We start from the raw sequence: 13,059 nt of genomic DNA, 5'->3' as shown, positions 1-13,059 counted from the left end.
AGGTTTTCTCCAACTCCGTGATTTATCCTTAATCCACACACATTCTGTCTCGGCGGTCTTTGTGCAGGGTGTTCCTTCAGTCTCCACTCTTCACCGCCAGCCCGCTGTGCTGCACAGGTAGGAAGCCCGTCTTACGAACAGCTGGCTGGCCCTGCTTTCTCAATGCTGGATGACCCGCTCCACACACTAAGCAGTCTCTGCCCTGGCCGGTGTGGCTCAGTGGTGAGAGGGAGGTTCATGGACCAAAGGGTCTTGGGTTCAGATTCCCAGTCAAGGGCACTACTGCCTCGATTGTAGGTTCATTTCCTGCTCGGTTGGAGGCATGTGGGGGAGGCAGCCAAGCTATGTGTCATCTCCTCTCCCCCAACCCCCTTCCTGAAAATTAATGGGGGGAAATACCCTTTCTTTTATAAAAAAATGTCTTCCTTGATTTCAGTGAGGAAGGGAGGAGGAGAGATAGAAACATCAATGATGACCATCATTGATCGGCTGCCTCCTGCACGCCCCCCCACCTACTGCAGAAGCCTGCAACCCAGGCCTGGGCCCTTGACCGGAATCAAACTTGGGACCCTCGGGTCCACAGGCTGGTGCTCTATCCATTGAGCCAAACCAGCTAGGACTCTTCAACAAAATCTGAGGGAACATGCAAGTCCTAGTAGAATGGAGTCAGCCTACAGGAGACTGAACCCGCTGGCAATTTATCTCCTCATCACCGGCACTCTCCTGTAGGGTCATTTTCTAGACAAATCACACTTTTACCCATCACCACATAAGCATCCTTTCTTGAGTCCATGCTTTTTGAGGCGAGATCTTTTCTTACTTTGTTTTGACAAGCATTTCCAAAGGTGTGCGCAGGGCGCAGGGTGCAGGGCACGGGCACAGGGCACGGGCACAGGGGGAAATGGCGTGCCAATGTCACATCAACATGGAGCCGATCGCCGAGAACCTGAGCAAGAGCTTCGGAAGCCCGGCCACGGCCTGGAGGCCCCGGCCTGCCTTTTACCACAGGAACAAACCCCCCCGGAACCTGGTTACTCTTACTGCTTTTGTTATTATTCCAGTCTGCCTGGGTTACATGGAGACAGTCCAGAGCCGCGATTACAGGTCTGACAGTTAACTCTTCAAGGTTCTGTGCCCCAGGGCGAAGGGACCTCCATGTTCTCTCCCCCTCTCCTCCTCCTCTTTCCCCTTCATCCATTCTCTCCCTCTCATTCACAGTCACCAGCGGCCTCTGGCTTTTTTTTTTTTTTTTTTTTTGCCTGAGAACAGAGAGGTCCTGAGGCAGCCGGGCCCTGCAGAGGTCTGCCCCTGGCTGGGATGGGGGGGTGCTGGCAGGCTGGGGCTCGGGGACCCTGGGAAGGAAGCCCTCCTGGGAGACCGGGCGGGCGGGTGTCCGGGGCAGGGACTTGTTCAGAGGAGGGAGGCGGCGGCCCAGCCCGAGCCGGCAGGGATTGGGGGGCGGGGGCTGAGGCTGGGGCTGAGGGTGGGGGGCGGGGGCTGGGGCTGAGGGTGGGGGGCGGGGGCTGGGGCTGGGGCTGAGGGTGGGGGGCGGGGGCTGGGGCTGGGGCTGAGGGTGGGGGGCTGAGGGTGAGGGTGGGGGGCGGGGGCTGAGGCTGGGGCTGAGGGTGGGGGGCTGGGGCTGGAGGGCTGGGGGCGGGGGCTGGGGCTGGGGGACTAGGGGCAGAGAGGCTGGGGGGTTGGGGCTGGGGCGGGTGCTGGGGGGTTGGGGTTGGGGCTGGGGGGGCTGGAGCTGGGGCGGGGGCTGTAGGGCTGGGGGGCTGGGGGGCTGGGGAGATGGGAGGCTGGAGCGCTGGGGGGCTGGGAGGTTGGGGAGCTGAAAGGCTGGAGCCCAGGGGGGCTGGGGGGTTGGGGCTGGGGCTGGGGCTGAGGTTGGGGGGTTGGGGCTGGAGGGCTGGGGGGCGGGGATTTGGGGCTGGGAGGTTGGGGGGCTGGGGCTGTGGGCTGGGGGGCAGGGAGGAGACTGGGGGGCTGGGGCTGAGGGCGGGGAGGGGACTGGGCTGGGGGTTCGGGAGGCTGGGGGCGGGGAGGGGACTGGGCTGGGGGCGGGGAGGGGACTGGGCTGGGGGTTCGGGAGGCTGGGGGCGGGGAGGGGACTGGGCTGGGGGCGGGGAGGGGACTGGGCTGGGGGTTCGGGAGGCTGGGGGCGGGGAGGGGGCTGGGGTGGGGGCGGGGAGGGGACGGGGCTGGGGGCTCGGAAGGCTGGGGGCGGGGAGGGGGCTGGGCTGGGGGCGGGGAGGGGACGGGGCTGGGGGCTCGGAAGGCTGGGGGCGGGGAGGGGGCTCGGAAGGCTGGGGGCGGGGAGGGGGCTGGGGTGGGGGCGGGGAGGGGACGGGGCTGGGGGCTCGGAAGGCTGGGGGCGGGGAGGGGGCTCGGAAGGCTGGGGGCTGGGCGGGCGGGGAGGCGTTGGGGCGGCCCGGCTGGCGCGGGCTCTGCAGGAAGAGGCGCCGCGGCTCTCTGTGCCTTTTGAAAAGGGGAAGGGAAGGCAGGCAAAGTCCGAAAGCAAAAAGCAGCCTCGCCCTGGGCTGCATCTCCCGCGCGGGCTGCTAACCCTGGCGCCCGCGACCCCTCGGGCAGCCGCCGCTCCTTTCAAAGGGAAGCGGGAACCTCAGCCCCTTCCCGTCTGGAATTTCCAGCCGGGACCCGCTCCTCCGGCTCCCCAGCCCCCCGCTGCTTCCCCCCCTCCCCCCCCCCCCAGCACCCCGTCCCCAGGTCTAAGCTGCACTTTCTGGAAGGCATTAGCCACATTTAAGAATCCTTGCAGAGGATGGAGGGAGAACAGGACTAAATGTAAATTCTAAAAGCTGGCAAAATATATGTTTTTCAAATGCCTTTGGTTCATACATTTATTCTAAGGACAACATCACCACTGCCGGCCCCACACACAAAAGTTAACGGAGGTATAACCAATACATCAATACATGCACGTCTTCAACACAAACGCCTAAACTCTAACCAATAACACTCGCTGGCCCTCCCTCCTTTTACCTCAACTAAACGGATCTGGAATTTTTTTTTTTCTTCAACGTTTCAAAATTGTATACTCCCTAGCCGGTCTTTGTCCACTAGCTATTACACGTTCGAGTCTAGAATAAATGAATTCAAAACAAGCCTTAAAAGTACCCAGACACATAAAACAGATTCAAATGACATATATTAAGGTAATTTTAAAAGATTAGAGGCTCAGACCTCTGAATCAAAATTCTCCCAATGGCTAATGTCATGTGTTTCATCTCTCAAACATAATTATGAGAATGTTTTGCTCTTTTTTCCACCAAAAGCTGTGCCATTAAAACTTTTACGTTTGGGAGAGCTAACTATACTTTGGATAAATTAGTGACGGGAATTACAATCCTTCCCCTCCTTTTACTCAAAAGTTCTCCAGCTGGGAAACCACTGGAATAAAACCTCATCTTTCTCCTTTGAATTAGGAAAATGAAGGGTTCTGAGAACGTATAACTCTTTCAAAGGATTGTCAAATACCGCAGCCCTTAGGAGAGTCATCTTGAAATACTGAGAACTTAAATAACAAGTTAAGGATTTCTCCAGCAGGGAAGGAGATTTAATTTTTATGAATTTGTTAAGTTCACTTTCTAGGTGGAAATAAAAATGGGGAGGGTAAACTGTTTTCCACCTTTCCTCCAAATAATGCAGAAAAAAAATTTTTTTTAAATCAACCATTTTAAAACTTAAAGCTCCCCGAAATGTAACATTCACAAGAAAACCTCTTTACTGAAAGGGGCAGGAACTGTTTCTACTTTACACATCCTTCTTGAATACATATTTGCTGAAAGATACATTGACAACCACAACCGCTACAGCAAAAGAGCCTGAAAACCCTCCCACTCCAGCACTTTTTAACCCCCCCCCCCCCGTTTTTTGGGGGGCTTCTTTAAAAGACACTGTTTCTTAACCCCCTTTATAATTCATTCCCAGCCCCTCAGAACAATCTTCTCCAAAGGCATGCCCATTTCTGAAGGCGAAAACTTTTGCCTGCTTTGAAAACATTTAGGGACCCAATTATTTCTTCAGAAGCTTCACAAACCACTTAAGATTAAAAATAACATTTTTGCCACTTATAGGACATCCTTTTGCAGGGATTTTTAAAGCTGCTGACTTGAGCAGATTAAACTGTAAAATCAGAATTAAATTTGAACACCTTCTCTTCTAAGAGTTCTCACACAAGGCCGAGGCCAATCCCTGTGTATATATTTCTTTAATAGTTGGAAATTTAAGGGAAATTTTAAGGCAACTTAAAGAGCCACCTCATTTTAAGACAACTTAAAAGAGCCACCATTTACCTGCCTAAGGAGATCAAGTCCTAAGCTAAAACAGGATTCACTGAGAAAAACGCAGTACACCTCTCACTTTTAACTGCAACACCTTTCATTTGGATGTCACCAGTTGGCAGTAGGTAAGCTATGTTTAGGCCACATTCCCCTAAAGCTCACACAGTGGCAAGTGAACCAGTTTAATTCCCTTAAAATCAAGCCATTTCCCAAAATAAACAAGTCTCACTGAGATGTACCCCTTTACCGTAACTACTCCTGGGTCTCAAAATAAGACACATACACTAACCCTCCCCCGCAGCTGTTTTGAAAATGCTTTTTGGTTTTACTCCTTTGTCCTAACATCTGAGAGTGAATATATACATTCTCAACAAAAAGCCGAAGCTGTTGGCCAAAATTCCAACACTAAGAGGTGTGTTTCAAGCATTCAGCTTTTCAGTTCAAATGTCCATAATCTCCAATAAATCTACTGAATCTCAGAGACATTGGTCACCCATGTGAAAATGCCAACTTAAAGTTTAAATGTATAATGTTCAGTCTCTGGGGTTCTTAAAAAATATACAAATTATATTTACCAGACAAAATTAGAACAAAATATATTAATACTTCAAAATCAGGGCTGTTCAGAAGGTAACTGCTGTAATAATATCATCTTGCTTGACTTCCCCCTCAAAAAAAAAAACAACAGCAAAAACCAGGACCATTTATAGTTTGCTAGGTTTTTATGAAAACCTTAGGAATGTTTAAAGTCACAATTAATTCATTGGGAACTGAGCACATCAAGAATTATCTTCTATTTTAAACAGCAAAAACCCTAGAGTATATATACACATGTATATGCACAGTTGTTCATTTTGCTTAAAATATTAGTCAGCGAATTAAGTAGCTCCTTTTATATACAACCATGAGTGAAAAAGCCAGTTAACCATCCAACTAAAAAAATGCTTTTCAGACTAAAACACATACCACTACATGCTTCCCCAAAGAACACAAAATGATAGAGCATTCTGACTTCATGAAAACAAAACTCTCCTCTTTTAAATCCTAAAACTTCACAAATGGATTCATTCTAGAAAAATTAAGTGCCTTATCACCACCCGAAGAAAAAAAAAAAGTAAAATAACACACAACCGACTCCATGTCTGTGCTCACCAATTATTTCAGGAAGAGAACACACAAAAGATCAAATTTAACTTGGATGGGGAAAGGCAGATTTCGTACCCTCTCCTCACAAACCCCACCCCCTCCCCCTCAAAAGAGCCCGCAGTAGTGCATTTTGGAGGGAACAAGGAGCCTTAAAATGGCTTGAAAGCAAGCAGATGGCTTAGGGAAAAAAGATCCATAAATACAGAGCACCATGAAAATTAAAATATAAATGTTTTGGGTTCCATTTCATCACATTTTGCTATTTCTCTTGCTTTTCAATTCATTCCCTTTAAAATGTAAGCCATGCTGAAGAGCAGAAGAAAAAAATTCCCCCGTATTTTGGCATTCCCGTTGTTCTGGAAATTTTTCATTAACGTGCTTCAAACATTCAGCTTTCGATTCCAATGTCCACAATCTTCTCACTAAATCTACTGGTGTCAGTGTATGGTTTTCCTATTATTCCCATCGCCCAGAAAGGTTTCAAAAAAGGATCAAGACTTTTCTCTTCCGTCCTCCCATGTGATGGCCTCTCTAGGCTAACTCTGGTTGCCTTTCCCACAACGGAGTATCCCCAGCCCTGGAGGGAGGTTAAATCACAAACTCCGTAAACATAGTTACAGCCTCCTGATCCTCCATAGATACAATGGTTCCAAGTTATCAGTATCCCCAGCTAAATCACGGAGAGACTTTCCAGATCCGCTTAACCTCCTCCCGAAAAGCACAGCCACCCACACCTCCACCTGCCCACCCAGAAGAGGCAGGCCAGGGACTGTTCTGAAATGCAGCGAGTTCTCCGTGGAAACGAGGGGAGAGGAGCAGGGCAAGAATCAGAGGTTTGCTGGGGGCTCCCCAACGTGTCAGAGTGCACTGTCAACATGTTTCCAGTCCCATTTCAGAAAGCAGCAAGACTCTGCCCTCACACTTCCCGGCCAGAATTCAACGAAAAATTTGAAATCCACCGTGAATCAGATGGGGGGGGGGGGCGGGGGGTAACCCACGCTGCTGCAGTGAGGACAGAATGGTCCCGGGGCGGACACGGACACGGACACACACACACACACACACACACACACACACTCCATTCATCCCGGAGTTCTAGACCCTCCAAAGAGCCCCAGCTCACAGCCTGAACACAAAGCTCTCACCCCAGATGGTTCCCTGGTAACAATGGGCTGGGGGGGGGGGGGGGGGCGCCGCGCTCCTAAAGGATAGTTCGGCCAACAGTATATTCTTCGCAAAATCCACTTGAGATGGGAGGACGTGGGGTGGGAGGGATAAGACAGGGGGTCTGGGGAAAACCGAGTGTCCTTGCCTGTTGCAGAAATATAAATACAGCACTAAAAAAATATTCGGGGGGGACTCCTTCCACTCCCCCTAGGGAATCCAAGGGGCCCTGCCCCACCCCCACAAGCCCCTTAAGAATTAAAGTGCGTGGGGGGGGGGGGGGAGAGGCCTGCTAGGAAGCTGCAGAAATGCCCACGCGTCTACACTCCTCAAGGTTTCCAGCTTCCCCACAAAAACGGCCTCGCACACCTTGAACAAACTCAAGGTCTCTCCCCCATCGGTCCCCCCCCCCCCACACACACTTCTCCAAGACACATCTCCTGGCCCACCAGGCCCCAGCTTTTTTTTTTACAAGCTGTAAACCACCCATTACAAGATCTCAGCCAATCTTCGCTCCCTGCCCCCCACATCCGGAGTTGGGGGTGGAAAGGCCAGTAATGGGTTTCTTCCATGGAGACGCCGCGGACCCCCCCGAACACGGCTCCCCCGCGCCCCCAGGCCGCCCCCGCCCCCGGAGAGGAGCGCGTTCCTACCTTTGTTTTTTGGGGACCGAGTGTTCAATCTCCAGGCGTTTTCCTTGCAGTTCCACTTTCCCTAAAAATTTTAAAAAAATAAATATACAATAAGAGCTTGGGGAGGGAGGGGGGACACCAGGGGAACTCTTGCGTTTTGGGACGGGAGACCTTCCCAGGAGCCCGGGCGGCGGGTTCGCAGCCGGCTGCGATGGGGGGCCCCGGGCATGGAGGCGTCTGCACACTCCGCGATCGCTTTCTTAACTTTGTTTTGTGCTGTTCTTCCCCGAGGCCCGGGGGGCCTGGGAGCTCGGGTTTGGGGGGGCGGGCCGCCTGCGAGGCCCCCGGACTGGGCAGAAGGGCCCGGAGGGGACGCGCGCTTTGGGGAGGGGGGTGCGGAACTAAACTTCATTCCCCGTCGAGGCCAGGAGGAGGGCATCGGGCGGCGGGACGGTCACCTGTCGAGCCGGTCGGGGGGGAGGGGGGCGCGGGGAGGGGCCGGGCGGCCGGGCCGCGCGTCCCGGGAGGCAGCATGGCGCCCCGCCGCCGCGCCCCGCGTGCGGACCAAGATGGCCCGCGCCCCGGCCCCGGCCCCGGCCCCGGCCCCGGCCCCGGCCCCGGCCCCGGCCCCGGCGGAGGCGGGATCCGGCCCTCGGACCCCGCTCCAAGGCTCCAAGGCTCCAAGGCTCCAAGGCTCCAGGGCTCCAGGGCCCCGGGGATGGAGCCCGGAGGGGGCCCCGTGCCCGCCAGGACAGGCCTGGGCGGGAGGGGAGCGGGCGCCGGGCGGGCAGGGAGGGGCCGGCGGGGAAACCGCGCCCAGGCCGGGGCCTCGGGGCGCCCCCACTGCTGCCGCGCGCGGGGGGATGGGGACCCCCTTCCCCAGCCCTCCCGGGGCTGGAGGGGTGAGGAGACCCCGGGTGGACACGGAGGGGCGTCGAGGGTGGAGGGTGGGTGCCCAGGCCCGGGGCGCAGGCCGCGGGGAGGGCGGAGTGGGGGGCCGGGGGGAGAGCAGGGTGGGGGGTCCGGGGCGCGGGGAGGGGGAGTGGGGCCGGGGGGCCGGGGCGCGGGGAGGGGGGTCGGGGCCGTGGCTCGGGCCCCGCCGGGCGCTCACCGGAGAAAGTTTCGATGGCCTTCATGGCCCAGTGCTCGTCGGGGCAGTCCACGAAGGCGTAGCCGGCCTTGACGAGGAACGGGCCGCTGTGGGAGATCTTGTGCTCCGCGAACACCTTCTCCAGGTCGGCGGGCGTCACGCCCTCGTGGAGGTTCCCGATGTAGAGCTTGTTCATGGCGGCGCCTCCCTGCGGGCCGGCGGGCGGGGGCCTCTAGGCCGAGCGGCGGCCGCAAACTTTCCGGGCACCGGCCCGAGGCCTGTCCGGGGCGGGCGCGGGCGCGGGCGCGGGTCCGGGTCCGGGTCCGGGTCCGGGGCGCGGGGCGCGGGCGCGGGGACGGGCCGCGGCGCGGGAGCGGACGGCGCGGCTCTTCCCTCCGGGCCGGGTCCCTCCGCGCGGGCTGGTGTGTCACGTTGCTCCGCGGCCGCCCTGGCGCCGCCTCTAAATAAAATCGACCAGGAAAAAAAAAAAATGGAGCGAGGAGGGAAAAAAAGAGGGAAGCCACGTGGTGAGAGCCCCCACCCACCGCCCGCAGGGGGGACCCCCGACGCCGCCCGGCCCTTCCTCCCCCCGCCGCCGGCCGCCCCGCTCCCGCCCGGGGAGACCGCGGCGCAGGGCGGGGGCCCCGCTCACCCCGATCCCGGGCGGGGGGGCCTCCCGGAGCCCCGGGCCCCCTCCTCCTCCGCGAGAATCCGGCCCGAGGGCGCCGCCCCTCCCCCGCCCTCCCCTCCCCTCCCCCGCCCTCCCCTCCCCTCCCCCGCCCTCCCCTCCCCTCCCCCTCCCCGGGCGGCGGGGGGTGGTCGGCCCCGGAGGTCCCTCCTCTTTCTATGTAAAACACACGTTTATTTTTTTTTTATTCGTGGGGGTTGGGGTTGGGGTTGGGGTTGGGTTGGGGGGAGACAGCCCACCCTCCCAGGTTAGCTGCTCCCGACTGACAGGCGGGGGACCGGAGACAAAGGAGCGGAGGACTCGGGGGTCTCGGGGAGGGGGTCGGCGAGCCGGGGATTCAGGAAAGAAAGGCGCCTTTCCCGGGGCTTCTCCGTGGGAGGGGTCCCCGGCCTCCGGGCGCGGGTGCGCGGCGACGCCTTCGCCTGCGGGGACCCGGGACCGGGGAGCGGGGGGACCGGGAGGCTGGGAGCCGGGGGACCGGGGAGGCTGGGAGCCGGGGGACCGGGGAGCGGGGGGACCGCGGCTGGGAGTGGGGGGACCGGGGAGCGGGGGGACCCGGAGGCTGGGAGCGGGGGATCCTCAGGAAATCGGGTCCCGGGATTCCCAAGGGACGAGGGGTGCTGGCTCCCGGGGTTCGGCTGCTGCGCGGGCAGGTCTGGGGGGCCTGGGAGAGCGCGCGGCTCCGGCCCAAGATGACCCCGGAGGGAGGGGGGGGAGGAGGCCGGCCGGAGGGGGAGGCCCGGAGGGAGTGACCGGGCGCGGATCCGAGTGTCCCCCTCCTCCCGGGGACCGACAGGTGGAGTCCCCTCCGCGGCTCCCCGCGCGGAGTCGGGGGCCGGGAACTTTGTTGGGGTGCGGGGGCTCGGCGGGAAGGCGGGAGAGGCCGAGCCCAGGCCCCGCCCCGTCCCCAGGTCACCGCGGGGGAGGGCGGTTTCCGCTCGGCGGCGGGGAAGCGGGCGGGGGCTGGGGAGGGGGCGGCCCGCTGCTGGGGGGAAGCGGATCCGCCCCGGCCCCTTCCCTCGCCTTTGGCCAACTCCGTTCCGGATCCTCCGCCCGAGTCCGAGGGCCGGGCCGGCGGGCGGGGGACACGTGGGCGGGCACCGGCCGGCGCGGGGGGGGGGGGGGCCGGGGGGCGCGGCGGGAGCGGGGCGCGCGGTCCCCGCCGGGGCCCCGGGAGCGGCAGCCCGGCCGGCGGGTCCCCGGCGGCGGCGGGGGCTGGGGTGGCGGGGAGCGCGGCGCGGGGGGGGGCCCGGGAGCCCCGGGACCGGGGACGGGGAGGGCGCCCGCAGGCCCGCACCCGCTGGGCGGGCGGGAGCGCGGTGCTGCGGGAGGGGCCGCCCTCCTGTCGGGCCCGCGTGCGGGCGAGGGCAGGTGAGGAGGGGGTCCGGCTCCCCTTCCCGGTCCGCGACCCCATTGTCTCCGTCGCCCGCGGCCCAGGCCGGCTCCGCAACACGTGTCGGCGGCCCCGATGGGCACGCCGGGGGGTTTCTCTCTTATTTTTTGTTCGCAGAGTCCGCGGGCCGCTCCGACTTCTGCTCCGACCCCTCCGCCGGCGGCCCCGCACCCCCCAGCAGCCAGGAGTGCAGACACGCCGCGCCCCGGCCCCCCGGGTCCCCCGAAAATAACCGGGGCTCGGCGTGGGGGCGGGGAGGGCCCCCAACTCCGCTTCTCTGTCTCCACCTTCAAACCCACCGCCCAGATTCGCGTTTTGTTCCAGCCAGCCACGTGTTTGTCGCTGCGATTTTTTTTTTCCTTCCATGGGGCAACAGAAATGAAAATGCTACAAGCCCTCAGCCGCCGCGGGGAGAGAGGCTTCTGTCCGAGGAGCTGGGCGACCTGTGTCTCCCCCCCACCCCCCGCCCTTCCCCCCGGGTCTGCTGAACTCGTGGCCATAAACGTAATTTAAAAAAAAAAAAGAAAGAAAGCTGGAATCGGTGCCTGCCACATAGTAGGTATTCAATAAACAATTTTAATGAAAAACAAATTAATACAAACTGCAGAGCAAAGAGAAGCCAAAGGAGAAAGCGTCCGGGAGAAAACCCGTGGTCCTGCCGGAACCGGCGGGGCTGTGGTGTGTGTGCTTCTGAAAGGGCTAAAGTCTCCGAAAGGCTGTGGTGGTCCTTGGCCTTTCCCTAAAGGGGAGCCCTTTTTCCCAACTTTTCTGCCCTGTTGGGGAGCAAGAAAGAGGGGACCAGGCAGGGCGCCCCGCTCCCCAGAAAGGGCCGTTCTCCTCCAGTTAATTGGAAAGGCATTCACAGACGCACCGCTCAGGTTTTCTCCCCGGGGGACGCAGCCACTGCTCAGCTTCTTGATTCCTAAAACCAAAGCGAGCGACACCCCACAAAAATCTCCCTCCGGACCTCACAGCGCCTGTAAAATGCAGCCCACCCTTTCCCATCCTGGCTTAAAAGAAAGCCAACATTTTTTAAAGCGATCATTCCGCGCACTTTTAGACGGTTGTGTGGTGTGTGTGTTTTTTTCCATTTGAAAAAACATATTACAAGTCTACATGTTAGCTGAAATTGGCTTTTCAAATGACAGTAGAGGAGAAAATACGAGTTCTTCAAATTGTACCAGCCATTGCTAAATTGAAACTGATTCTTTTTTTTTTTTAATCAGCTGTTTCACTGAATTTTAATCCTCCACCCCACCCCCTTCACCAAGATCTTCTGTGATAGCCAGAGCCTGCAAGCACAGAGGAGACAGCTGGGGTCAGAGGCAGACCTTTTAGCCCCCAAATCAGTTTTGCCTCAGTGACCTGGCTATTTTAGGCTGAGGTTGGGGATATGGAGGCATGTGGATTGGTGCTTCATCTCGCCCTCTGAGTGAGCCCAGCACTAAAATTAACCCGAGAGAAGGGTTATTTCTTGTCAAACTTGCATTCCTACATTAGGGATTAAAAATGGGCAGACTTAGGACTCCATAATTTATCCTCCTTTTCTTCGGCTTGATTTTAATATTAAAGACGAGTAATAAACATTGTGTTTATTTTCTTTTTTTCTACACAGCTTCTTTGGGCAAGATTAATATGCAGTTGAGAGTTTAATTTGTGAGAGCTGCAGAAAAAATATTTCATTGAATAATAATTTATACAATTTAATGCCATTCTTATCAATGTTAAAATTGTGGTTATTATATTTGTTCTCTTTCATTTTTCCCGGGGAAATGTTTGGTCCACTTACAGCATTCAATTTTCCTCTGAATTCAAAAACACTGAAACTTGACTCCATTTTAAAGATGGGATTCTGATCCATTTTCCTCCAGTGTAAACATAAATATTCATGCAGAGAGGAAAAAAAAATTAAGAGAATTAAACAACCCTTTAAACATTGGAAATATAAAGTGGGGAAAAAACAATTACACCACTGTCATCCAAAATTAATTTTGTTTCTAAATTGTTTCCAGCATTTGTTCATTTGTAATAGTTTTGTATTTTGTCACCTTATTTTTACATTTTAATTTTTCACTTGCTATTGTAGCATAAGCATTTTCTCATGCTGCCTCAAAAATTTCATAATTATCATTTCCAGTGAACATGTATTTAGCACAGTAGATGGAAGTTAATCATTAATTGTTATTTTTACCTATATAAAGTTACATCAAAAAAATTTTACTTTTGTAACTAATGCTAAGTAGATTTTGAGGAGCATATAACTTTTTCCTCTTATGTTGGCTCCTTTGGACAAATCCCAAAGAATATATATTGCATTTCAAATCTAACATTCATCAATGACTTTCTATTTTTAAGGTTTAACCTGTTTTACAAAAGAAAGGACAAAAAAGTGGAAAGCTGTTGTAGGGAAATACATGAAAGAATTTTTTTCTATCTCTTTTCTAAAGAATCAATCGATTTTGAAATGAAATTATGGTTTCTATAAAGTATAGAAAAAGGGGGAAAAAATCACACTTCCTGACAGGGTGGCTTTGACTTCAAAGTTTTTGGAGGAATTTGGTTTTTGTTTATTTTGTTGTTTGCTTGGTGTGTTTTTTTTTTCATTGTTACTGCCTTGGGTTATTTTGTTTCTTCCTGCA

General features: G+C 56.1%; 1 protein-coding gene across 4 annotated transcripts in view; it reads right to left on the bottom strand.

Annotated features, from left to right (window-relative positions):
- IGF2BP1 (insulin like growth factor 2 mRNA binding protein 1) overlaps positions 1-13,059 on the bottom strand; it is a 62,434-nt gene that overhangs the window by 33,823 nt on the left and 15,552 nt on the right. For 2 of the 4 annotated variants that reach the window (XM_084863501.1, XM_084863504.1), the window contains exons 2-3: positions 8,361-8,799; positions 7,271-7,331 (exon numbers count right to left, since the gene is read on the bottom strand). In XM_084863501.1, coding sequence (XP_084719627.1) covers positions 7,271-7,331; positions 8,361-8,535 — 236 coding nt within the window. In that variant the 5' untranslated portion in view covers positions 8,536-8,799. Of the gene's footprint in view, positions 1-7,270; positions 7,332-8,360; positions 8,800-8,991; positions 9,028-9,294; positions 9,317-13,059 lie in introns of those variants that run through there. The other 2 variants (XM_084863503.1, XM_084863502.1) reach the window with 2 other exon arrangements.

The sequence above is a fragment of the Pipistrellus hanaki genome (assembly GCF_964339955.1).
Source record: "Pipistrellus hanaki genome assembly, chromosome: 16".
NCBI classification, from domain to species: Eukaryota; Metazoa; Chordata; class Mammalia; order Chiroptera; family Vespertilionidae; genus Pipistrellus; species Pipistrellus hanaki.
Note: the sequence above shows the minus strand (reverse complement) of the source record. Positions and strands in the feature narration are given on the sequence as shown.